The sequence below is a fragment of the Cherax quadricarinatus genome, chromosome 24, assembly GCF_038502225.1.
Source record: "Cherax quadricarinatus isolate ZL_2023a chromosome 24, ASM3850222v1, whole genome shotgun sequence".
Taxonomy (NCBI): Eukaryota; Metazoa; Arthropoda; class Malacostraca; order Decapoda; family Parastacidae; genus Cherax; species Cherax quadricarinatus.
Genome location: NC_091315.1, coordinates 32548053 through 32575889, shown reverse-complemented (window position 1 = coordinate 32575889; position 27837 = coordinate 32548053). Strand labels below are relative to the sequence as shown.

Below are 27837 nucleotides of genomic sequence, written 5' to 3'. Positions count from 1 at the left end.
TTGATACATGCCTCCTCTCACCACACACAAGGTACACATATGAATAGTTTGAAAAAAAAAAAAAGCGTAATCCGTATATGTGCATATAATCCTATCTCATTAACCTCCATTCAGAGATGAACCCTTAAAAGGGCAACGTTCAATACTGTCTCCTATAACAAAACATTCTATTACACCCCCCCCCCCTCTTCTCCCTCATTTAGACAACCACCACTGTCTCTCGGCAGCATACAGTTCCCTGTCGCTCAGTCTCCCAGCTGTACATGAGCATATAAGCCTGTCACATCGCAACAGTATCTCAATCACAACAAACCACACCCAAGCATTCTTACTGCATACATGCATACAGTACCTCTAAACAATAATATATACCTCAACCCTCTGACAGAGGTGTGATGGTAAGTGACCAAGCAATCGTTTCTGTTGGATACTAATGCAGTATGAACTTCGTAACTTGAGACACGTAAGTTTCCTCGTCTTCTAATAACATGCTCACTTTTCCACTATAATCTACCTTGTCCATTATTAATATCGCATTTGCTTTGTCTGTTTCGTAAGGTGAAGTATAAATTAAGGAAAGATCATAGACTTCGTCCTATTAAATAGACAAGGTAAATGCGATAGTAATTATGGACAAGGTATGTGGAAAATTTACTGCAATTTCCCTATAATTAGTAATGTAATGTAAATATGAAGTATTAATGGTAATCACAAACTACCAAACTACTTGTGAGGAAGCGAATGAGTGTTTCCAACTGAGTGGGGGACGAGGGTTGTGTAGATGGTAAAAGGCAGTGTTGGTGACACAGGTGTGGAAGGTTGATTGCAGGTCGTCTCGGCTCTTTTTGACCCAAGAGGAGAGATCATAAAAGGAAAACTGAATCTGAGCGAATACGGCCCAGGTGGCCGTCCTGAGAAGTGGATTTAGTTTTCTCAAGGAATTTGGAAATCGGCCGAATCTTCATAAGAAATTACCGAAGGTGTAATACAAGTGGTATCACACCACACGTAATGTACGCCTCAGAGTATTAATTCTCCCTACAGGTATGTTAATTTATATTGGGCTGTATAGCCCTTGTGGCTTAGCGCTTCTTTTTGATTATAATAATAATAATAATAATTTATATTGGACAATATGAATTGCTTACCGAAAGGGAAGCGTTAGTATATAACACCAAAATCTTAATTTGGTAAGTACTATTGAAATGTCCATATACTTTTCTAATGTTTACCTGGAGAGAGCTCCGGGGGTCAACGCCCCCGCGGCCCGGTCACACCACCTGGTGGATCAGAGCCTGATCAACCAGGCTGTTACTGCTGGCTGCACGCAAACCAACGTACGAGCCACAGCCCGGCTGATCAGGAACCGACTTTAGGTGCTTGTCCAGTGCCAGCTTGAAGACTGCCAGGGGTCTGTTGGTAATCCCCCTTATGTATGCTGGGAGGCAGTTGAACAGTCTCGGGCCCCTTCGTACACAACTTATTGTATGGTCTCTTAACGTGCTAGTGACACCCCTGCTTTTCATTGGGGGGATGTTGCATCGTCTGCCAAGTCTTTTGCTTTCGTAGTGAGTGATTCTCGTGTGCAAGTTCGGTACTAGTCCCTCTAGGATTTTCCAGGTGTATATAATCATGTATCTCTCCCGCCTGCATTCCAGGGAATACAGGTTTAGGAACCTTAAGCACTCCCAGTAATTGAGATGTTTCATCTCCGTTATGCGCGCCGTGAAGGTTCTCTGTACATTTTCTAGGTCAGCAATTTCACCTGCCTTGAAAGGTGCTGTTAGTGTGCAGCAATATTCCAGCCTAGATAGAACAAGTGACTTGAAGAGTGTCATCATGGGCTTGGCATCCCTTGTTTTGAAGGTTCTCATTATCCATCCTGTCATTTTTCTAGCAGATGCGATCGATACAATGTTATGGTCCTTGAAGGTGAGATCCTCCGACATGATCACTCCCAGGTCTTTGACGTTGGTGTTTCGCTCTATTTTGTGGCCAGAATTTGTTTTGTACTCTGATGGAGATTTAATTTCCTCGTGTTTACCATATCTGAGTAATTGAAATTTCTCATCGTTGAACTTCATATTGTTTTCTGCAGCCCACTGAAAGATTTGGTTGATGTCCGCCTGGAGCCTTGCAGTGTCTGCAATGGAAGACACTGTCGTGCAGATTCGGGTGTCATCTGCAAAGGAAGACACGGTGCTGTGGCTGACATCCTTGTCTGTCAGATATGAGGATGAGGAACAAGATGGGAGCGAGTACTGTGCCTTGTGGAACAGAGCTTTTCACCATGCCTGCCTCCGACTTTACTCTGTTGGCTACTACTCTGTGTTCTGTTAGTGAGGAAATTATAGATCCATCGACCGACTTTTCATGTTATATTTATATATTTATATTTATATATATATTCCTGTTATATTTATATAAAATTACCCAAGCCAATTACTCAGGTCAAGTAATTGATATTACCGAATATATAGTCCACATAATTTGTCAGTGGACGGGAGGCCTCGCCACACCCTGGGGCGGACGGGAGGCCTCGCCACACCCTGGGGCGGACGGGAGGCCTCGCCACACCCTGGGGCGGACGGGAGGCCTCGCCACACCCTGGGGCGGACGGGAGGCCTCGCCACACCCTGGGGCGGACGGGAGGCCTCGCCACACCCTGGGGCGGACGGGAGGCCTCGCCACACCCTGGGGCTGACGGGAGGCCTCGCCACACCCTGGGGCGGACGGGAGGCCTCGCCACACCCTGGGGCGGACGGGAGGCCTCGCCACACCCTGGGGCGGACGGGAGGCCTCGCCACACCCTGGGGCGGACGGGAGGCCTCGCCACACCCTGGGGCGGACGGGAGGCCTCGCCACACCCTGGGGCGGACGGGAGGCCTCGCCACACCCTGGGGCGGACGGGAGGCCTCGCCACACCCTGGGGCGGACGGGAGGCCTCGCCACACCCTGGGGCGGACGGGAGGCCTCGCCACACCCTGGGGGGGACGGGAGGCCTCGCCACACCCTGGGGCGGACGGGAGGCCCCACTCTTACTGGTCAATCATTGCAAAATTATTGGTAATAGCTCGCACACTCCAGCCTCCATCAGTAGGCTGTTAAAGGCAGTCTGTTAGGTTTAAAAGTATCGACAATACGAGGGTCAGTTTAATACCTTTATTATGCACCACATACCCATCCTGTGGGCGGTGGTCAAAAAGATTACAAAAGCACATAATGGGTCCAGGGACTGGGACCAAAGTTATGATAGCTAAACAGATTGCTGTGGTAACGAAGGTCAGGAAGACTGCCTCTCACTGGTACACTGCTAGTCGAGGATACTTTAATTCCTAAGAGATTAAAGTACTCGCTGTATATACACTGAAGTTTATAAACCTCTGTGTATACACTGAAGTATATACACTTCATAGTTCATTTACACTAAGGTATATAATGAAGTATATACACGTCAATGTATATACAATTATATACATCTCTCGGTGTATATACACCACCGTCGTAGGTTAATCTGCCTTTACATATATGTATATTATATATAAACTTATTAACCTACACATCTTATTCAGATAAACCGGATGTGGTTTGTATTACATATTGAAGTATTTCTCATAAAAAAGATTAATATTGAGTGTATCGTCAGATAAACATTGTAAATGTAACAACTCCATATTTAGCTACTGCATTATACAGAATTATGATGCATGTTGGTATTTATGTACTTTACACATTTTTCAAAATAAATTAACTGACACTGTTCGCGAGAATGGTCTTTTAATATTGTGTAAAAAATTCATATATAGAATGATTCTAGATATGGAGAATTGAAACTAAATATAGAACCTTGGTAACATACCATAAGTAATTTGCAACATTCTTATACATCAGTTTAAAAATATAACAAAAAATATACATAAAATCTGATCCTTGTTCACGCGATTTGGTAATGTATAATATTTATGGGGTGAATGTCTTTTTGAGTAATGGAGTTAGCAAGACGTTGTCTGGTCATCACGTAAATAATTGATGACAACTGGCTGTCCCACGTAGAGGGTACCTAAGAGGCTGTTAATACCAGTGGTCACTTGACTCTGCACCTTCCTGGACCAGTTCTCCTTACCCGTTGTTACTATGACTGGAACCAGTTGACCTTGTAGCCAGTGCTCTGATATTTGCGGCTGGACAGCTTGTGGTAAAGGGTGCTGGGTTTGTAGCAAAGGGTGCTGGGTTTGTAGCAAAGGGTGCTGGGTTTGTAGCAAAGGGTGCTGGGTTTGTAGCAAAGGGTGCTGGGTTTGTAGCAAAGGGTGCTGGGTTTGTAGCAAAGGGTGCTGGGTTTGTAGCAAAGGGTGCTGGGTTTGTAGCAAATGTTGCTGGGTTTGTAGCAAATGTTGCTGGGTTTGTAGCAAATGTTGTTGGGTTTGTAGCAAAGGTTGCTTAACATGTTGCAAAGGCCTCTGGGCTTGTGGCAAAGGCTTCTGGGGTAGCGGCAAAGGCTGATTAATTTGTTGGAAAGGCTGCTGAGTTTGTAACACGGGCTGTTGCTGAGGATCTGATAGCGTCTGCTGAAGAAGCGGAACCTGAGACGAAGACTTTATAGCATCCAATACCTCTTTCTTCGCCAGTGGATTTAGACTTCCTAGGATGTTATCACATTCTTCAGTATTTTCCTGCAGACTGGGTATAACGCCACAAGTTTTCAGACAATCATCTAGTGTGTCGAACCTGTTATCATTGCCCAAACACCCACCATACACAAAGCAGTCACAAGCTCTTGTCTCCGAATTGTAGAAGAAAGAAGGAATGAAAGCTCGGCAAATCCCTTTTTCTGGGGGAAGGAAACATCTATTAGCAACGCCAGGAAAATCACGATGACCGTGCACAATCACAACCATTGAGGCCAGGTGTAACATAATATATTTTAAGTCACTCATTTTGTTTTTTTTTTAAATAAATATAGATATATGATTTTTCCCAATTATTCAGCTTAAGATATTTCAAATGAAAGTCTAGGTCACTGACAGAGCAATGGAAATCTGGCACAGAAAGTACGATACACTTTTTCCAAATGCACTGGCGCAGAAGGTAAGATGTACTGTGTTGCAGTAAGTAGGCCTATTATACACTGTCACATTAGGTATGCCTATAATACAGTTCCGTATAAGGTATAATGTATTTTGTCGCAAGAGAGAGGGTCTAAAATAATGGTGCTGTAGGTAAGATTCACTGGAGCAAAAAGGGCAGCCTTGTATAACACCGCAGCAGATATGCACTTTATCTCAGTAGATAGACCTATTTTACACTAGCGCAGTAGATATGTATTGTCACAGTACGTAGGACTTTATTACACAAACGTAAGCATAGTAGGCTTGTCATACCCTGGAGCAACAGATATGACGTGTTTTATCACAGAAGGTAGTCTTTGTTTTTGCTTACGGTGATTCAACTGCAAGGTTATTAGCACACTGGGAAGGCCCATAATATATGGTGCAACAGTTATGACGCAAAGGATGGTGAGAGGTAGAGCAACAGCAGCAGTGATCTGCACTAGACAACTCCCTCCTCTCAACTGGCTACTGCTCAGTCCTGTGTTGCAGCACACCACTCTACAGCAAGTTAAATCATCTAGGTTTATGGAGCCAGGCTGTAGCACCTGGGATAAAAGGATGAAAGGGATACTTTATCTATATGCATCAGACATATGCCTCCTCTTTTTCAAATAAGAGCAGCGCTGTATAGCCCTTGTGGCTTAGCACTTCTTTTTGATTATAATAATTTCAAATAAGAGCATAGTCCACAGGCGAGCTGCAATACTCTTTAGGGCAGCATACATCCCGCTATGTTCACTTTTCTGATGTGGCTGATATATGTTTGAATTATAGAATTAATATTTAATATCCTTTCGTTTTTCAACATGGTTCATAGTTATTAAGGCTGCTTATCACCTGTTCACTACGAGACAAGAATACTTTTATCCCTAAATGAGGATTAAAGTAATCGCTCAACGTATATATACATTGAGAAATGTACACCTCTGTGTACTCTATATATCCTACGTTCGCTTTGTTAAAGTATTCCTGAAAAATTTCAATGTTGGTTTTGATAGTTTAAAATCACCGAGTAATTATGCACATTGAACTGTGTAAAGAAATGTGAGCGGAAGATGGAGGCTAACTTTCTCCGAGAATGTTAGCTGATTGTAATAAAGTAGGTAGAATTACCGACAATATGCAAAGTAAAAGAACACAAGTGCAACTAATGTGACATTTTATTGTGGCAACGTTTCGCTCTCCAGGAGCTTTGTCAAGCCGTTACGGCTTGTTGCCACAATAAATGTCACATTAGTTGCACTTGTGTTCTTTTACTTTACACAATATCTGACTTACGATTCTTTTTTACTTCCATCTTACTTTCATTAACCATGCTAACATTGATATTTATTGGCCTGGGAAGGCGTGTAGGTGGTGTTGGCATCAGATAACCAGGCAACTTTCTCCCTGGTACCACCTACTCCTAACTTAACTTACCAGCAACGTCCTCACTCTTATTCTGCCCTTCACTTATGAGTCCAGCTACCATAAACACTGCCTCACACTTGAAAAACCTAGCAAGCCAGAGCTGACAGTCACTGATGTCGCAACAGTGGGGCCTTCTGAATATATATTATTAAATATTCAGGGTGCTGAATAGTAGAGATAAAGGTTCTCTCTTGGCTGTGTCACGGGGCTGCAGCAAGACTTCTCTTGATGATCTCGTCCAGTTCATTGTGTCTAATATGCCAACCTATCGAGCCTAAATAGTATAGACCATACTGGTCGGCTGCTGCTTTTTTACAAATACGCATGTAGTCAGTGTGATTTGGAGCAGCAAGGCAGTGAGCCACTAATATGAAGGGTATACAGGCCAAATTGTGCCAGGCACAGAGATAGTAATTGTTAGAGGAAGTCGCCCGATACTAACTCACCGCTAAAAGGCAAGCTATCTCATTAGCAGAGCTTGTACCTTTTTTTTCAGTTTTACAAGGTTAGATTAAAGATTCCTAACGTTATTTAGAAGTTGAGCCGTTACCTACATCAGGTCATTTGAAAGCCTTTTTACTGTTATGAGACATACGAGTAAGGAGTTGGAGCCATTTGTGGGCCAGCATTTTCATATGATCAACTGACTTTATATCGTTGATATTATGCTGTACGAACATGTTCCAGACTCAAGTCATCCTGGGAATAAATAATCTCAGATAGTGATGTTCTGGAGAAGGGTAGTCAGAATGAAGTTGCTGCTGGCTGCCCATCTTGTTGTGCAGAAGCTCGCTTCTCTGTCCTCGAAGTGGAGCCAAGTGTGGTACTTAGACAATAGCGGCCTTGTACATAACAGCAAGACCATCCACATCCCTTCTGTGTTGAAGTCTCTGCTGAAATGACAGATCTATCCAGGCTGGGTCCTGGCGAGAGATGAGGCGTCTTGCTCTGTTTTTCTACTCTGTCAAGAAGTCGCAAATGAGATAGAGGACAATCCAAGAAAGTGGAGCATACTCAAGGTGCGAGCATACTTGTGCCTCGTACAGAATCTTGCAACCTCTACAGTGCTGTAAGCTTCCTTGCTGCCTTGTTTGCAAGATTTACAACGTGGTTCTTCATGGTCAGTTTGGAGTCAAATTTCACTCCAAGGATATCAACTTCATCCCCGGGTACCAACACTCTCCCATTCATACCTACTACTGCTTCAGCATTACGATCATGGCGCCTAGAAACCATCGTCATTTTTCTCGGGAACAAATGTTACCTGCCATCGTTTACCCCAGGCTGATATAGCTCTTAGCTAGTAATTAATGTAGCTTAGGGCAGCTGGCATTTCCTCTCTGGGATAAGTAAATGTCAGAGTACAGTCGTCTGCATATGCATGAGATTCTGGGATGAGATGAAGGTCATTGAAGTAGACATTCCATAACATTGGCCCAAGCACGCTTCCCTGTGGAACACTTGCCGCAACAGGATGTCTTGCTGACTCTGTCCCACTGTTTATATTGTAAGAGACCTCTCATCTTGTATATACTGTGAGAGACATGTTGTTTATGCCATGAGACATCTCATGTTGTATATACTGAGAAAGACGTGTATATGCCATGAGACACCCCATGTATATACTATGAGAGGCAACTCGTGTATATACTGTGAGAAACACCCTACATACTTCTTGATGCATGTTGTATATTGAGAAATACACACTTCTCTATGCATATATATACCGACGTATCATGAACTTCCCATAGCACGATTAGTAGAGCACTCAGCTCACACATTGAGTCCTTGGTTCGATCCCTGGTTCGGGTGAAAACATTTGGACATGTTTCCATAATATACCTGCTGTCCCTGTTCACCTATCAGTAAAATAGGTACCTGGGTATTAGTCGACTGGTGTGGGCCGCATCCTGGGAGCAAAATTAACCCAATTTGTCTTAATTTACGTTGGATTGCGTGCAGCCAGCAGTAACAGCCTGGTTGATCAGGCTCTGATCCACCATGAGGCCTGGTCACAGACCGGGCCGCGGGGGCGTTGACCCCCGGAACTCTCTCCAGGTAAACTCCAGGTATAACAAGCGACTTTCTGTATAAAAGTATGTCATTGATGTTAGCTAGGCCTGTATACCTTGTACATGTCTTGTAGAAATAATATTATTAAGGGTTATACATACATTTCGGTGCCTGTGGGACCCGGGAAACTTATCGTCGTATTCCATAACCCTAGTTAGTTCCTTGTGCCTCAATGCAGGCGAACGGAATAGTGCAGGGTAGGGCATAAGTCGATAATGCAAGTAACAATATTGACTCTTAGTAGTGCAGAATTAGGTTAACAATATTGACTATTAGCAGTACAGCATTGGGTTAATGATACAAATTTAAATAATTTCAACCTTTATGTAGGTTCATTAATTAAATATCTTACTCTTTCAGTTCTAAATTCATTTATATTATTACTAACAATGAAATTAGATATTCTATTCTTTCTCAGATGTATTAAAGAATATATTAGATGTCTAGCCAGGTATAATGGCTAATACCTAATTATTCACATCCTCTGAGGTTTCGAATAATACTGATTGAGAGACAGTTTTCAAAACCGTTTATCACAATACTGATCATGGTTTCTCTTTCACAACTTGAAGTAAAATGGATATAATCAGGAGGCCTGGTCTCAGACCGGGCCGCGGGGGCGTTGACCCCCGGAACTCTCTCCAGGTAAACTCTCTCCAGGTAATCTGTTCAGTCATTTCATTTTATTTGCCAATTTCAGCATTTCTATTTTCAGCTCAATCTGGCTTATATGTTCCCTTACACACGTCCAGGATAATACCGCGATGAGCAAGAATAATACATATGTTGTATAAAAGCCAGACATACTGTAGTCTTGCGTGCCTCTACAGGCACTGTGCCCGAATAGAGGCTGGTTTGGTCAAGTCTGTCAGGAAACAGGACAAGTGTTTTCTGACGCGAGTCTTAGCCGCTAGAGCTTTTGGTCATGTGACCGAGGTCTTCCGCTGGCTTACCGGTCCACCCCTCAAAAAATTGTCATAATTATAACCATTTCTTCTTACAAGGAACTTTCACCTGGAATTTGTATTTATCAGACATTGTTAGCTATTAACTATTTTGAAGTTGGTTGTTTAGTCTGTTTGACTCTTAAGAATTTTTCGAATGTACTAAATAATATCACTTAGTTCTATGGTAAAAGAATAAAACTTTAACATTTTTTAAAGTCGTACTTTATATATGATCAAGTGTAGTGTATGAACTGTAATATCAAAGTTGAGTAGTTAAGTAATTCTTATGTAATCTTCCTTAGTTTACTTCGTCAGTGTTGATTGTCTTCTGTAAAAGATTTAACCTTCAAGATAGAGCAGGACCAATATCGTGTGAGTATAAGTTGGCTTGTAAAATCCTCCCAGTATTGTTCCTTCTCCTCAAGGTTTAGACTCTGTGTTTCTGGCAAGAGGAGAGTAAACCCAGCCAGGATAAAGCAGCCGGCTGAATAGCTGAAGAAACAAATATGCATCGGGAAATCATCAGCATTAACAGTCAAGTAGGCAAGACCAAACTGTATGATGCAAACAAAAGCAGTAGAGAAACCACTTCCTAGTCCCTGCACTGGCCTAGGCAACAATTCTGTGGCCATCAGCCTCGCTACAGGACCTATTCCACTACCGTAAGCTACCACGAACACCAGCAGGCATAGCAGTGGTACCCACTCTTGCGAAGTTCGGGAATCTGCCTTTAGAAAGTAGAATGCATTCACTGCCATGGTCAGGCCAGCAATAGCCGAGGCAGAAGATAGTAAGCTGCGGTGGGGCATGTAATTTAAAAGCAGGCAGCTTATTAAGTTAGATATGACGTGAGCAGTGCAAACAATTATGGAACTCCAGATAGGCGGTATTCCTGTGTTCATTAAACTATAAAGCCGAACCACGAACAACGTCACTGTGATTTGTCCTGTGCATTCTTTGAATATAACGAGCATTACTGCAGCAAGTAGTGGTAAGAGAAATTTTGGTTTTCCCAGCAACGTTCCCTGACAGCCTGGTCGCCATTTTAACGCCTGATTATTGACCCTTTCCTTCATCATAATCAGCTCATTTTCTATATTACATTCGGTTGTTCTTCCACGCTGAAGTACAAGTCTTGCTTCTTCCAGTCTACCAGTCTGAAGTAACCATCTGGGTGACTCTGGAACAGTGATTACAGCAGTGATACAGGGAAGGAAGATACAAGTTGGGATGAGCAACACCAGCGTGGACCAGTGTATTAAGGCCCCCAGCAGGAATGTTAGTAGGTACCCCATGGAAAAGGCAACGTCGGGCAGGGCGTCGAGCATTCCTCGTCTGCTTGCCTCACTCACTTCACACGGGTACACATACACGCTCACTGAACACCAGGATGTCAATATGCCCTGTAAAGCATTATTAATTAACAGATTTATACATATTAATTCCTTTAAAATGTACATGTAAATCATCAAATTTGATTTCGTCTCCATCTTCGTAAGTTAGTTACTTACATAAATAGATTTTCAACATTCATATACTGTAAGTCAAAATGCAGCATAATAGCTGCCTCCAGACATAAGTAACACGTACTTATAATATCCTAATAAAACAGTCAACTTTTTGTTTTTACAAGATTTCTCTAAGATTTATTTACAATATTATGCTGCAGGTTAGGCTATTAGGCTAGGTTTACTAAATTATTGGTAATTCATGATAAACGCTTTCAGGACTAAGAATGACGAATGGAACATCAGACAGTAGGAGAGTATGAAGGATGAAAATACCGACATTCAGTTTAAAAGATATGTAGCCCCGCGGCCCGGTCCATCACCAGCCTGATCAACCAGGCTGTTACTCCTGGCCGCGCACAAACCGACGTACGAGCCACAGCCCGGCAGGTCAGGTACTGACTTTCTGTCCAGCGCCTTCTTGAAGACAGTTGAAGGCAGTTGCAGTCTTGGGCCCCTGACACTTATTTTGTCTCTTAGTTTACTCGTGGCGCTCCTACTTTTCATTGGAGGGATGTTGCACCGCCATCATTTGCTGTTCTTGGGAGTGATTTCGGTATGCAGATTTGGAACTAATCCCCCTAGGATTTTCCAAGTGTATATTATCACGTATCTTTCTTGCCTGCGATCCAAGGAGTACAGGTCAAGGGACATTGTTGTGTTCTTTGCAAGTGAGATTCTCTGACTTTTCCACTCCTAAGTCCTTCACATTAGTTTTTAGCTCTGTTGTGTGGTTCGTATTTGTCTTATGCTCCGACGCAGTTTTTTTTTTTTCTAGAGTTTTCCATAGCGGAGTAGATGAAATTTGTCTTAATTAAATTTCATATTGTTTTCTGACGCCCATTTAAAGACTTAGTTAACTAAATGTCTGCTTGGAGATTTGTAGTGTCCTCGATGGATGACAGGCATGCAAATTCTGGTATCATCAGCAAAGGAGGATGATGATGTGGTTCACATCTCAGTCTGTCAGAAACGAGGATGAGGAAAAGGATGGGAGCGAGTATTGTACCTTGTGGATACTTTATAATTCCGTCTATCGCGTTGGCCTTTGATTCTATCAAATTGTGCATTTGTCATTTTACATTTTAGTACATTACCTTAACAAAGGAGATATATATATATATATATATATATATATATATATATATATATATATATATATATATATATATATATATATATATATATATAAAATCTCACACACACAGGACAAAATGGTAACTAACACACACAGAGGTGTATGTCTGTGACTAATTTTAATTCTTTGATAACTCGTGTAATCGACAGACTTTAATCCAAATATACCACCAAACCAATACTTTAATTAACTAGAAGGTATATTTCAAATGAGTGTAATAGGTCACCTGCAGCGCGCGCAGAGCTATGAGTAAGACGGGATGATGAGTGGTGAGCAGCAGGAGGAACCATGAGACAGCAAGAACCGGAAGTAGCAGAAGCAGAAGTCGACGTGGACCTGTCGCATCCATCAGATACCCACCCAGGATAGACCCGGGGATGGAGGCTAGCTGAGCCACGCTTCCTGTCCGTAGAGATAATACAAATCATTTTTAGTGGCTGATTTCCTTCTTATAATTTATGATTAGAAGTTTAAATCGAAGGAGTTTTGGATTATGGAAAGAAGTCATTGCTCTTTACAAATTGTACGTGAAAAAAATTCTGCCGTTTATGTACCTATTTATTATGTACTTGAATGATTAATATTTCCTGATGTCAAGATTTCTTGATTTAAACTCCTAGTTGAATATTATTTCAACTAATGCAAACAGAGGCCTAGTAACTGTACCTCAAAACCCTTAACATTGGAGTGCAGCTCAACTCGTATGTGTGCACAAATTTATAATAAATAAATAAATAAATAAATAAATAAATCAAGGGGGAAGCGCTAAACCCGGAGGATTATACAGCGCCTGGGGGGGGGATGTGGAAGGCATTCAGGCTTAATTCGGGGAACTGGAGCACAGATCCAATTCCCTAAATCAAGAGCCCCTCACCAACATCAAGGAACCTTCCTTGAGGGGAACTCGCCCAATAGAATCAGGAGTTATAATTCAACTCTCCCAAGAGGCCCAGGAGCTAGAGATCAATAATTCTGGGACGAATATCAAATGTACAAACTCAAGAAGCCTGGTAACTAGTTTAACAGACTCAGGAAATAGGGGTCAACCCCCCCCCCCCTGAGACACTTCTTTTTCCCAGACAATCACTCATGTTTCCTTCCCCTGAAAAACTGATACACTGGAGTACGTTCACTGTTATTCCTGTCTGCACGTCGAGTTTTTGCCTCAGCCTCTTGTCTAAGAAAATGAAGTTCATCCATCCCTCTCACAATAACACGAAAAAACTTCACTGACTTGAGACTGAAGATTAACACCTGTCAGTCCAAATATCAATATCATGAAGGAGGAGGAGCCACATGTCTATAGCACATCCAACAAATTAAACTCATGGATGTCCAACTGGACATCCGGCTGGGTTACTAGCATCTCTGGGAGGTTGAATAACCACCTTCCTTCTTTAGTTGAGTTACCTTATCATTTTTCTGTTGTGGCTACGAAGTAGCCATGGTTCAGACTTGGCCTTTGTTGCTTCGCCATTCTCAAAGTGAGTGAGCGTATGTATATTATAATCTACCACAATGAAAACATATGGATGCTAAAATGCCAGCAACAACAAAGTGAGAGATACAGAAGTAACTAACCAAACCATCGGGCGTGTGTACGGCTGAGATCTACGTCAGTATTGTTCGTCCAGGTGTCCATAACGAGGGCAGGGAAGGCGAGGACTGCCCCTAGAGCACACCCAGCTCCTGCAACACACACTGCCCACACTACCTGCACACATTCACATTTATTTTTCGAATATGTAGAATACTAAAATACTGATAAATAATTCAGGATAAAGAGGAAGAAGGACAAATGACAGACAGAAAAGGACTTAGATGGGCTAAAAGATCCCATAGCAGGAAGTAGAGTAATATATAAATGTAACTTTAATGTTAATTATGACATATATATATATATATATATATATATATATATATATATATATATATATATATATATATATATATATAAATAATCAGGCTCTGATCCACCAGGAGGCCTGGTCACAGACCGGGCCGCGGGGGCGTTGACCCCCGGAACTCTCTCCAGGTGAACTCCAATAATATGCACACGACCAAAATAATTCTAGTTATATTTTATATTTCTGTTGATTATACGTATTTATAGGTACTATGTAAAAATCGGACCGAAATGAATTATTGGCAATTCAGAGGAAATTTCTCTCTAAATGGAGAAGTTGCCCAATGGTATATTGTGAATCACTCTCAACACCAATCGCCAACAAATTTCTGTATTATAATAGTGTTTCTCAACCACACTATAATTTTTTCATTAGTGTCGACTCCTATGGCTCAACAGAAAGTACTAACCTGCCTGCAGGTTGGGGAGAGAATGATGGCACTAGGCCTAGGAGTGGGCATAGCCTGGGGCTGTGGTGTTGACCGGCCGGAGTCATCATGCCTGCTGGACTCGCAGTCCATTGCACACACGGTAACAGAGGTCAAAATACTCGTGTATTACTCATACAGCAACTAGAAATATTCCTGTTCAAATTCCACTTCTGTATCAAAATCGAATAATACACGTTATAGTGTACAAAATATTCTTCAGCCTAACTCCGATTATTATGAGACGAATCAGAAAGCTAGTAATGAGTGATGACTCACGGGTGAGTCTTGTATGGAGTATAGTAAGTTAGGAACAATCGGTTAGTATATACCCAGATCCCTTGACCCTCGTATCAAGTGCCACACACCACCTCCCACCCTCTAAATTTCCTGTATAACCTCATTAATGCGCTTGTAAAACTTAGTATAACTATTGCACACAGGAAAAATTAAAGTGAATTAAACTTTATTTTTGTTATTTAGATTTATATAAGCAGTAATAATGACAGAGGCCTAATATTTTTCAGTGTCATCTGGAAGGACCCATCCAGTGTATTCACTGATCAATAAACCATCCTTGTGCTTTTTTCCGGTGGCCAAGACATCGACGGATATTCGGAAAAACCTTATTTACAACTTTGATAAATATCATATCCAGTACGCTTTTCCGGTGTGCCATTCATGGACGAAAAAAAAAAATGTACAACTTGTCCTTGGGGTAATTTTTTGTTTTCACATTATATATTTGAACAAACCCTTGAATCCGTCTCATCAATATTATAGTAGTCGTTTTATATTATTCAGGAAAAGACTCGGTCAATATTTACTTTATTCCATTGTGAATTATTATTATGTAAATTCTGAAGATCACGGGAAACCGCATTGGAAATAATAATATTCCAAGCGCATTCGTCATTTCTCTCATTATTAAGGAACAGCAAAAAAAAAAAAAAAAAAAATCCTGTGTGTAATAATATCTTTATTTTTACAAGTACATGTACAAGGTATACAAACCATAGCTAACATCAGTGACACACTACTAGGGCAACCATGCTTGCAAATAGTCCCATGAATCTTCCCAAAGATATATTACACAAGCCTTGAAAACAGGATCAGGCGTTCTAGAGTTATTATTAAATTAAAATCGGAAGCTGGAGGAAGAAATAAATATAGAAATCTGTTTAGGCAATTATGAATGTATCCCTTCAGGGATGCCTGAACATATTTGTCATTTCATATATTGCAATTTCTTCAGAGTCAATGAGCACAATGCAGTACGGAATTAGTCTCGGAAACATTTAAGTATCGTTTTACCAGTAAAATATTGGTCATTATAGGGTTGCAGTTTCTGCAAGAATCATTATTCATCTAGTAGTCGCGAAATGTGGATACAGTCTCAAAATTTCAGATATCATTGTCAATGAAACACCATATCCTGTAGGGTTTCCATGGAAGTGTTTAAAAGGGTGGATGTTTGGACACTGTATCTCTGGCAGTGTAGTAAGTCATGGTTTGTATAAAGATGTCAGTGACAAAATGCAAAGTGTGTGGACAGAGACCGGGCCATACACTGAAGCATTATATTTTTAAGTGTCCAAACACCTTATTGTTAATGATAAGATATCTGAAATCTTGAGGTTGTATCCAAATTTTGCAACGACTAGATAAATGAATGGTTTCTATAGAGGAAATTACAACCCAATTTTGACCAATGTCGTTTTAGATTCTTTTTTTTTTTTGAGGTTGTATTCCATACTGTACTGTATACATTAACTATATGAAATAAGTGTAAAATATTAAATTACTAATATTTCTAATGCAGTAAAATTGTCCGGGCGCGCGCGCGCTCGTGTGGGTGTATGACCCACTTAATATTTGTATTTATAACTCGTTACAATTGTGACCAGGTGTGGACGTATCAGTGGTTCATTACTTTGTAATTTGTTCATGATTGTAACCATGTATAGGAGTGAGGCTGATTCATTACCTTTGTAACTTGCCATGATTGTGACCAGATCTACCTGGAGTTCATTACCTTTGTAACTAGTTCAGCTATCATAACTTTAGGGTCCAGTCCCTGGACCCATTATGTACCTTTGTAATCTTTTGACTACCGCCACAGGATGGGTATGGGGTGCATAATAAAGATATTAAACTAACTAGGGTCTGACAAAGACCCTCTGTGGCCTTTATAATACTGGCACAACTTGTTAGTTTTAAGTTTAATATCTTCATGCACAACAAAACAAGTTTTCCTGTCGTGTGTGGAGTCAGTAAGTTTATTCGGGTATACACAGTTGCATAGAATATCATACATAGAAGCATATGTATATAAACAAATTAAGTAAACTCCTGGATGTCACTACCGCCCGGCTGCATCTGGGTCACCAGCATCTCTTGGAGGTTGAATCACCATCACCAGACGTAGACCAAACTAAATGTAATTTAACCAGGTGAACAATTGTCACACCTTACGTCATTACGGGATGCGACAACATTGAGTTCTGAAGTAACTCTTTCAGAAATGTTCAAAGCCAAAGTATTTTACCCACAGTGGTATATTACAATCCATTCTGGAAAAAAATATCCTGACCTTGTCCACTGTAAATACCACAATAACCATTTAAATTTTATTTTTGTACAGGCATACCTTACTAAAACATAGGGTCGCATCATAACACCATCTGCGACTCCACAGTGTCTCACTCCCTACGAGCCACGTGGGGCGGGGAAGGTGGCAGACCAGTTACCTTGGTTTTCCCTACGAGCCTCATGTTCAGGGGGATTATACCTAGGATTAGAGACATCGTGTCCCTGAAGTTGAAACGGGACAGCTCTTCACAAGAAAAGATATTATGAATGTCACGATACTTCTCCAATGGGGAGCCGAGGCCAGGTCACCTCTTGGAAAAGACCTGAGCAGCAAAATGCTGCGAATCTCTACCAGCCAATTAACCAAATCTAAGGTAATGCTTTTGTAACTTTTTTTTAATTGTGCAAATAATACACAACTAAAAAAAGACAGGGTATTTTTTCCAGAATGGTTGGTAATATACCACTGTGGATAAAATACTTTGACATTTCTTGAACATTTCTGAGTAAGTTGTCTTTGAATTAATTTTATCGCATTGCAAGGTGTGACAATTGTGCAGGATGAGCATGGAGTGCACAATGAACTAGCTGCTCAAATGGCACAACTGGGAAAAAAAATTCTTTCATCTCTCAGCTTTAAGTAAGTTTATTCAGGTACAGGTACACATAAATACAGTTACATAAATTATCATACACAGAATATGTATAGGAAATTAAATCTTCATCAGAGTACAAAACAAATTCTGGCCACAAAATAGAGCGAAACACCAACGTCAAAGACCTGGGAGTGATCATGTCGGAGGATCTCACCTTCAAGGACCATAACATTGTATCAATCGCATCTGCTAGAAAAATGACAGGATGGATAATGAGAACCTTCAAAACTAGGGAGGCCAAGCCCATGATGACACTCTTCAGGTCACTTGTTCTGTCTAGGCTGGAATATTGCTGCACACTAACAGCACCTTTCAAGGCAGGTGAAATTGCTGACCTAGAAAATGTAGAGAGAACCTTCACGGCGCGCATAACGGAGATAAAACACCTCAATTACTGGGAGCGCTTGAGGTTCCTGAACCTGTATTCCCTGGAACGCAGGCGGGAGAGATGCATGATTATATACACCTGGAAAATCCTAGAGGGACTAGTACCGAACTTGCACACGAAAATCACTCACTATTTTTTAGATTTTGCCACCGAAGTTTAGTTCAAAGTTTATTCTCTATAAGGATTACAATGCTGAGTTTACAGAAATTTGGTTATTGTTTGGTTTACATGTAGTAAAATTGTGATTACAGAGTGTACCACTAGAACGCTTAGCATGGCTAGGCATTTCGGGCATACTTAGTTTTATTCTTAATTGTAAAATATTACAAATTATGAGGTAAGTTGGTATTATGGCTAAGTGACTAAATACTAGTTTGTGAGTTTAGCAATGTGAATGCTTTTGTTTTGGCACAGTACATAGTTACAGTATTGGAGTATAACAGGATTCATTATTTTAAGACTGAGATTAATATTTCTGTTTATGGTCAAATGAGTGAGTGAGTGTAAGTGTGAACCACCAGGTGGTATTCATGTAGTTAGTTGACGGGGTGTATCAGGGAGATAAGATGTTTTCTAATGGTAGTTTTGAAGGTGATGAATGTGTCTGCAGTTCTAGAGTTCTCAGGTAGGGTATTCCAGATTTTAGGTCCTTTGACATGCATTGAATTTTTGTAAAGGTTTAGTCGGACACGGGGAATGTCGTAGAGATGTTTGTGTCTGGTGTTATGCCTGTGGGTTCTGTCACAACTATCAAGAAAGCGTTTTAGATCAAGGTTGATATTAGAGTTTAAGGCCCTGTAGATATAGACTGCACAGTTGTAAGTGTGGATGTACTGGACTGGGAGTAAGTTTAGATCTATGAAGAGTGGGGGGGTGTGTTGCCAGGGATGGGATTTAGTGATTATTCTTACTGCAACTTTTTGTTGGGTTATTATTGGCTTTAGGTGTGTTGCTGCAGTTGATCCCCAAGCACAAATAGCATAGGTGAGGTATGGATAAATAAGTGAGTGGTATAGTGTGAAAAGGGCATTTTGCGGCACGTAGTATCGTATCTTGGAGAGGATCCCAACCGTTTTGGATACTTTTTTGGCTATATGCTGGATATGGGTGCTGAAATTCAGGTTGTTGTCAAGGTATAAGCCTAGGAATTTTCCCCCAGTTTAATATGTTTATTATGCACCCCATACCCATCCTGTGGGCGGCAGTCAAAAGATTACAGAGGTACATAATTGGTCCAGGGACTGGACTCCAAAGTTTTGATAGCTGAGCAAGTTACAGAGGTAATGAATTCACAATTTACAAAGGTAATGAACTCCAGGTAGGTCTAGTCACAATCATGACAAGTTACAAAGGTATTTACAGATTACAGAGGTATGTAATGTGCCCAGGGACTGGGCCCCAAAGTTTTGATGGCTGATCTAGGCACAAGGTAATGAACTCACAAGTTACAAAGGTAATGAATACTGTAATCACTCATTACGAAAGCATTACAGTATTCATTACCTTTGTAACTTGTGAGTTCATTACCTTGTACCTAGTTCAGCCATCAAAACTTTGGGGCCCAGTCCCTGGGCCCATTACGTACCTCTGTAATCTGTAAATACCTTTGTAACTTGTCATGATTGTGACCAGACCTACCTGGCGTTCATTAACTTTGTAAATTGTGAATTCATTACCTCTGTAACTTGCTCAGCTATCAAAACTTTGGAGTCCAGTCCCTGGACCAATTATGTACCTCTGTAATCTTTTGACTGCCGCCCACAGGATGGGTATGGGGTACATAATAAACATATTAAACTAACTAAACTTCGGTGGCAAAATCTAAAAAAAAATCTAATCTACCAGCTAGGTGAGAAATTTCTTCTTGAGCAGTTGCTCTAACAAGAGATTTAAGGAAGGGATTACTAGCAATGAGCTTCTTGGGAGGGACTTGCAGGTATGTGATATTATATTAAATGAACATATCTTCCACGGAGGGGTGGAATGCTCTTGTTGCCTACAGTGATACAGTTCATGCAAGTTATAAAGCTTGATGTAATTCCACGTTTTCACAATCCATTTAGATCTGTGTGTATTTACCTCTTAGACACCTTGTAAGATTCATTGTGAGTGTCTGGTTCGTTTCTCAACATTCTAATACCTGGAAAATCCTAGAGGGACTAGTACCGAACTTGCACACGAAAATCACTCACTACGAAAGCAAAAGACTTGGCAGACGATGCAACATCCCCCCAATGAAAAGCAAGGGTGTCACTAGCACGTTAAGAGACCATACAATAAGTGTCAGGGGCCCGAGACTGTTCAACTGCCTCCCAGCATACATAAGGGGGATTACCAACAGACCCCTGGCAGTCTTCAAGCTGGCACTGGACAAGCACCTAAAGTCTGTTCCTGACCAGCCGGGCTGTGGCTCGTACGTTGGTTTGCGTGCAGCCAGCAGTAACAGCCTGTAATCAGTCCATCATCCTTAAAGTTTTGAGGTGGTCAGTCCCTCAGTCTGGAGAAGAGCATTATTCCAAAGTTTGAAACAATATGTAGTTGAAGTGAGAGGATGGAGCCTTATATAGCGCCAGGAGGTGAGACGTAGGTCACTAGTCACTATCTTGGTACAGACCTGGAATCAACTTCGACTACCTCTACTAGTGAGAACGGCTGGATTTGAGAGGGACCTGACCTCCCAACATCTGCGTTCTACTAGTGACCTACGTCTCACCTCCTGGCGCTATATAAGGCTCCATCCTCTCACTTCAACTCCATACAGTAACAGCCTGGTTGATCAGGCTCTGATCCACCAGGAGGCCTGGTCACAGACCGGGCCGCGGGGGCGTTGACCCCCGGAACTCTCTCCAGGTAAACTCCAGATTACCTAGAATAACCCCAAAAAAGTCAGTGACTGATTTTCATTGTACAATATCAAGGACCCCAATGGAAAGCCACTTTGACATTTTTGGGTTATCCCAGGTTCTCTACACATATACTGCTATATATGATAATCTATGTAACTGCATTTGTGTATACCTAATTAAACTTAACATAATTCGCCACATATAGAGAAGCCAGGTTGCAGACAGTGGGAGCTGACAGTGGCCTTTATAAACCCAACAAGATAACCTAGCAGTACTACACACTTCGGCACTGTGACCCTTGTAGGTTTAGCGCTTGTTTTTTATTATAATAAGTACTACACTCTTAAATCAGTGAGTTTTAAATCAGTGTGTCTTTATAATGCACAGTGTTCTTATTTCCTGTAAATTGAAGAAGAAAAACCTCCTTGTAAACTATGCTATTAGTAACGAATAGGCTTTTGGGGGTTATCCTAGGTAATTTGCATGTACATTATGTTAAAATTTGTATAATTATACTTGTGTACATGTACCTATACGTGGAGGAGGTTTCGGGGGGTCAACGCCCCCGCGGCCCGGTCGATGACTAGGTCTGGTGGTGGATCAGGGTCTGATCAAGTAATGTATGAACCACAGCCTGGTTGGTCAGGTACTGACTTTGGGTGTCTGTCCAACGCTTTCTTGAAGACAGTCAGGGGTCTATTGGTAATCCCCCTTATGTATGCTGGGAGACAGTTGAACAGTCTTGGGCCCCTGACACTTATTGTGTTGTCCCTTAGTGTGCTCGTGGCGTCTCTGCTTTTCATTGGGGGGATGTTGCATTTTCTGCCGAGTCTTTTGCTTTCATAGGTGGTGATTTTCGTGTGCAGATTTGGGACTAGTCGCTCTAGTCCCAAGTGTATATTAGCATGTATCTATCTCGCTTGCATTACAGGGAGTGCGAATTAAGGGACTTTACCCATTCCCAGTAATTTAGATGCTTTATTGTACTTATATGGTGACCCCGTGGCCTGGTTGGCAAAGCTCTCGCTTCAGATACGGAGGGCCCAGGTTTGATTCCCACCAGAGCGGAAACATTTAGACACGTTTCCTTACACCTGTCCTGTTCACCTAGCAGCAAATAGGTACCTTGGTGTTAGTCAACTAGTGGGTTGCATCCTGGGGGGACAAGATTGAGGACCCCAATGGAAATAACACGGTCCTCAATGACATACTGCCTTTCTTGTGTTATCCTGGGTGGCTAACCCTCCTGGGTTAAAAATCCAAATGTAATCTTATCTCTTACATGCTGTGAAAGTTCTCTATGATCTCCAGGTTTACAATTTTGCCTGTCAAAAAGGGCTGTTAGTGTACAGCAATATTCCAGCCTAGAGAGAACAAGCAATTTGAAGAGAATCATCATAGGCTTGGCATCCCTAGTTTTGAAGATTCTCATTATCCATCATTTCCCTAGCAGATGTGATAGATACATTGTTGTGATCTTTGAAAGTGAGATCCTCTGACAGTATCACTCCCAGGTCCTTCACATTAGTTTTTCACTCTATCATGTGGTTGGAATTTGTTTTATACTCCAATGTAGTTTTATTTTCCTGAAGTTTTCCATAGCAGAGTAATTGGAATTTGGCTTCATTGAACTTCACGTTTTCTGCAGCCCATTGAAAGATTTGGTTGGTGTCCGCTTGAAGACTTGCAGTGTCTTCAATGGATGACACTTCGTGCAAATTCAGGTGTCACCTGCAAAGGAAGACACGGTTCTGTGGCTTTCATCTGTGTCAGATATGAGGATGAAGAATAGAATGGGAGTGAATCTGTACCTAAATAAACTTACATACTTAGTTTAATAATAATAATTAATTAATTTAATAATTAATAATAATGCAGTGCTGTATGGCCCTTGTGGTGGGTTTAGCACTTAGTTTTAATTGTAGTAATAAAAATTATTTATTTCATATGAACCGTGAAAGGAAGTTACAGTAGTTAGCTTTACATTCATATTTGCTACATTTTGCATATAGTAATACAGGTTTAATGCTTCTTTTGATTATAATATAGTAATACAAATATTTGATACAATTGAAATTACATCTGATTTACATCAGTTCAATGATCTGTATTTAATGGAGCAGTTAAATTAAAATGGTGAAATCAGTTCATGAGAATTTACAGAGTTGGTTAATGTGATGTAATGGTTTAGAAAACTGACAAGTTGCTCAAGTGTTTTATGCTTCACAGAGTTAATGTGTATAAAATTTATACAAGATGAAATAGGGGCTTGTTGGCAACACTCATCACGTACACTGGGTATCTGTGGTTCAATCCCCGGCAAAGGTGGAAATATTGGGCGTGTTTCCTTATATACGCTGCTTCTGTTTACCTAGCAGCAGATAGGTACTTAGGTGTTTGTCAGCTGTTGTGGGTTGCATCCTGGGGGACAAGATTAAAAACCCCCAATGGAAAGAAGACAGTCCCTGATGATGCACTGACTTTATTGGGTTGTCCTGGGTGGCTAACCCTCTGGGTTAAAAATCTGAATTAAACCGTATCTTTCTTTCTCCTCCTGGATCCCATTTCCATGTTAATACTACACTATTTGTGGGGAAAAAATACTCTTTAGGATCCTTTACTGTGTTTTTTAATTTGGTTTACAATTGTGGCCTCTCGTTTTTGTTAGGGAAAATAGATTGTATATGTGGTTATCGTGACTTCCTTAACTATCATTCAAGACATTTTCAGTAACTTCAGTCTTCCTATTTCATATCTCTTAGCTCTGATTGCCATTTTGTAGCATGTTATTTAACTTTCATTTATCTAGTGTACCAGCTGGTAATTATGTAAGGACAATCATAAGTTCTGTAGGTTCCACAGCCTATAGATTATCAACATGATTAGTGAAACTATTAACCCTATATGTTGGGACTGTTGTCTTCTTATATAAAAATAACTTTTCTTTTTTAAAATTAAGACACCATACATTGTGAATAGCATTTATAGCATGTTTATATACAGGAGGGCCCTGCTTGTACAGCAGGTTAGGTTCTAGGTTACCGCTGTAAAACAAAAATCTGTTTATGTGAAAGCTATTTGTGAGAGAAAGAGGTACTATCAGGGAATGACAGTGTGATATATGATATTCTGATACATATTCTCTTGAGCATTTTGTGGATGGTTGTTCAAAGCTTCTTATGTTTTAATGATGTGAAATCATAAAAATGAGATTGCAAACAAATCATTGAATGGGTGGACCTCAAACCCATGACCTGGCAGTTTTAAGACTGTGTTGCTATAATATATGTAATAAAGCTCTTCTACCTCATAAAATCTGGCACTAGGTTAAAAGCATCAACAATTTTTTTTTTTCAGTTCTTCAATTACTTTACCACTCTAGGTAGAAAGTGCATAATAGGATTTACAAAACATTAATATTTCTGATTTAATCATTAAGTACTTCTTAATTATTAGTCCATTAATTATACAGTATAGTGTTCTTCCTATTAAAATTCAAGTTTTTGCTTGCACTTATTTAAACTGTAGTAATTTAAAATTTGTTCATTACAGATTTTTCTTTCAGAAACTACAGATGCCTAGGAACAGTTTTCAAGGAGTACCAGATTTAGAAGCTTATGCATGTAAAGTTTTGCTAGCCTGTCTATGATTTGTTTGCCCGCAGTCAAAATGGAAGAGGCACAAACTGTAGTTATTCAAGTAAACAATGCAGATTGGGATCAACAAACAATGCCAAATTTTGAGCACCTTCAAGTAACTAATTTGGCTACAATAGAGTGTGGTGCTGTACAAGAGGTATCTAACATCGGTGAAGTTGTTACTGAAGAATCGACTCCAGCTGAGCCCCATCAGGAACTAGTGAAATTGGATTTTAAAAAACTAGAGACTACAGAGAGTACAGAAAATGAAGCATCATTTATGCAGTATGAGTGTCCTTATTGTTATTTGAAATGTAAAACTAAATTTTCTTTTAATTCTCATCTTAGACTTCACACTGTAGAAAAGTCATTCATTTGTGAAATATGTGGAGACTGCTTTAAGACCAAGGCAGCAACAGACAGGCATATACGACTACATTATCATAAGAAAGAATATTTCTGTGGAATGTGTGGCTCTGAGTTTGCTACTAAATTTTCATGTACTAAACACATGAAGAGCTCTCACAGAGTCCCATCCAATGACATAAATATTTTTAGGTTGAAAGAGGAAGTGTTAGATGGAGGGGAAAATGTTCTCCTTATCAAAGTATTTAGGAATGGAGAGACATATAAAAGGAGGTTCAGATTCATTAAAGAGATTTAAGTGAAATAATGATTCAAACAAAATAATTTGTTTTTTTGTTGTATGTTAAGCTATAAGGTAATTTGAAGGAAAATATCTTGTAATGAAATTCTTTATATGAAAAATCAAATGTTTTCTTATACCTCTTATGTGATTATGCCAGCCATGTCTTTAGATCTTGTACATCAATGTTAGCATTATTTACATGCATTTTAGTTAATTGTTTTTATAACTTAACTAATTTTAATTAAAATAGTTAAAAAATACAATATAATACAAGGTGATGAGAGTAGCAAAAAATCTAGGTGATGAAAAACTGGATTTCAGATTGGAGGGAGGGAGTATGGAGAAAGTAAATGCAGTGGAACCTTGGCACTCAAACTTAATTGTTCCAGAAGGCTGTTCCAGTGCTGATCTATTAGAGGAGGAAGTCTTGTACATCAATGTTAGCATTATTTACATGCATTTTAGTTAATTGTTTTGATATAACTTAACTAATTTTAATTAAAATAGTTAAAAATATACAATATAATACAAGGTGATGAGAGTAGCAAAAAATCTAGGTGATGAAAAACTGGATTTCAGATTGGAGGGAGGGAGTATGGAGAAAGTAAATGCAGTGGAACCTTGGCACTCAAACTTAATTGTTCCAGAAGGCTGTTCCAGTGCTGATCTATTAGAGTACAGAACAAATTTTTCCCAACCAATTTTCTTTTTGGTTGGCTGTTATCACTAACCCTCTTAGGAGGGCCCATGGTGACTTATTGATACATATAAACAAAAAAATGCAAAGAAACATGAAATAGTTTACAGCGAAGTTCTGGCAGGTCATATTTGTTTGGTTGAGTGCAGAGCAAATGGTTGACTACTGAGTGATCTGTTTATCGAACAAAGCGTTCGAACACTGAATTGTAAGAGTACGGAGGTGTTTGAGTACTGAGGTTCTACTGTGTCTGGATATTTGGAAATGGACATGTCAGAAGATTATCTGTAAAAGACTAGATGAACCATAAAATAGACAAGGAGAAAAAAGTGGGTGGTGCATTGAGGCATCTGTGAAGACAAAGATCTTTATCCATGAATGGAACAGGAGGAATGTACCAGAGTATAGTGGTACCAAGACTGCTATATGGGTGTAAAGCAAGGGAGGGAGAGAAGGAAGGGAAGGGGTCATCCTAGTTAGGGCTAGAGTGAGGGGAGGGTAAAGGAGGTTTTCAGGGCTAGGGCCTTGAACATCCAACAGCTTGTGTGAGTGTTCTCAGAATAAGTAGAGAGAGTGGTTTTTATGACTTGATGTGCTATGGGAGTATGAGGAACTTAACATTTATGAAAGGATTTATGGAAATCAGATAACTGAACTTGAGTTCTGGTGATGGTTAGAATAGTACAGTATTTGCACTTGGGAGGAGGGGTGAGGAAAATGAAGTTTGTAGGATCATCTGAACTATGATGTCAGCACTCTTTGGCAAGACTGATTGAATGAATGTGTTTCCTCCATTTTCTTTGTGTGTACGTGCCTATTTGTGGTTGCAGGGGTCGTCACAGCTCCTGGCCCCGCCTCTTCACTGCTACTAGTCCACAGCTAGTATTTCCATCAAACCTTGTTGATGGAAATACTAGCTGTGGTTTAAGTTTGTTTGTTAAAGTTTAATATGTACTGAACTTTTGTACAAGTATGTAATCTGTAAGGTGACATGCTGCAACAAATCCTTTGAAATGTGAGGTTTAAAGTTGGAAAATAAGTTTGTAATATCCAGTAGGCTTTAAAGCTAACACTTGCAAAGGTATGACATTGATAGCCACACAGTACATTATTATTATTATTATAATTATGGGGGAGCACTAAACCCGTAGGATCATACAGCGCATCAAGGAAGGTTCCCTAATGCTGGTGAGGGGCTCTTGATCCAAGGAATTTAACTAACCTCTTCCTTGGATTGATTATTATAATCAAAACCAAGTGCTAAACCCACTAGGGTCATTTCCTTAGATTGAACCACACTACCACCCATTACCTTAGGCACTGTATGACTGCTATGAGTTTAGTACCCCCCCATATATATATATATATATATATATATATATATATATATATATATATATATATATATAATATATATATAGTAATAATAACAGTGCCTTATAGAATAAATCACAGGGAGGGAAGGGAAAGGGGGGGGCTGCAAAATCCGGAATCCCACAAAATGAGCATTTCTGTTAAACTAATACATATATTACTGCTCTTTTTTTTTTTTTTTCTCTTTATAGTTATCACTTATTTCACATAAATTATACAAAAGTGTTATATAAATAACAGTTTTTAAGTATATATATTTATTTCAGTATTTTTACATACATGAGTGATCAGGTCTTGTTCTACGTCAGAACATCACAAAAACTACATTAAAATACTAAATTGTACTCATTAGTCACAACTCTGCTGCTGTCTACATACATCCACACACACAGTTCTGTATTAAAACTGATGTACCATTTTCTTATTTAGTACGAGCATTGTACACCCTTCACATATGCCTTTGTCCTTTAGCTTCCCTC

At 40.1% G+C, this 27837-nt stretch overlaps 3 protein-coding genes across 17 annotated transcripts; 1 reads left to right on the top strand and 2 right to left on the bottom strand.

The window, feature by feature from the left end:
* Positions 1-224: 224 nt before the first annotated feature.
* Positions 225-25411, top strand: LOC128690898 (transcription factor E4F1). Of its 15 annotated transcripts, none has more exons than XM_053779670.2 (4): positions 225-398; positions 11266-11436; positions 17163-17484; positions 24566-25411. In XM_053779670.2, exon 4 carries the CDS (start codon positions 24646-24648, stop codon positions 25300-25302), a length of 657 nt encoding a protein of 218 aa, XP_053635645.1. In that variant the 5' UTR covers positions 225-398; positions 11266-11436; positions 17163-17484; positions 24566-24645; the 3' UTR covers positions 25303-25411. The 15 variants fall into 15 exon arrangements, with proteins under 15 accessions (XP_053635645.1, XP_069944407.1, XP_053635640.1 ...); XM_053779664.2 differs by lacking the exon at positions 225-398 and adding an exon at positions 784-1044; XM_070088306.1 differs by lacking the exon at positions 11266-11436.
* Positions 3051-5584, bottom strand: LOC128690897 (uncharacterized). The gene has a single exon (XM_053779661.2). The coding sequence runs from the start codon at positions 4932-4934 to the stop codon at positions 3993-3995; it is 942 nt and encodes a 313-aa protein (XP_053635636.1). The 5' UTR covers positions 4935-5584; the 3' UTR covers positions 3051-3992.
* Positions 8593-14611, bottom strand: LOC128690759 (facilitated trehalose transporter Tret1-2 homolog). Its single transcript, XM_053779482.2, has 4 exons — positions 14501-14611; positions 13766-13937; positions 12411-12586; positions 8593-10941 (listed from the first exon to the last, which is right to left on the bottom strand). Exons 1-4 carry the CDS (start codon positions 14609-14611, stop codon positions 9850-9852), a joined length of 1551 nt encoding a protein of 516 aa, XP_053635457.1. The 3' UTR covers positions 8593-9849.
* Positions 25412-27837: the final 2426 nt, after the last annotated feature.

Bases quoted from the DNA above. Each gene is read 5' to 3' on its own strand.
- LOC128690897 (XM_053779661.2), bottom strand. From the start codon at position 4,934: ATGAGTGACTTAAAATATATTATGTTACACCTGGCCTCAATGGTTGTG.
- LOC128690759 (XM_053779482.2), bottom strand. From the start codon at position 14,611: ATGGACTGCGAGTCCAGCAGGCATGATGACTCCGGCCGGTCAACACCA. The intron at 12,587-13,765 runs GTTAGTTACTTC...CTCTACGGACAG, and splicing joins TACACACGCCCGATGGTTTG to GAAGCGTGGCTCAGCTAGCC. The intron at 10,942-12,410 runs GTGACCTATTAC...AATGCTTTACAG, and splicing joins TAGCTCTGCGCGCGCTGCAG to GGCATATTGACATCCTGGTG.
- LOC128690898 (XM_053779665.2), top strand. From the start codon at position 24,646: ATGATTTGTTTGCCCGCAGTCAAAATGGAAGAGGCACAAACTGTAGTT.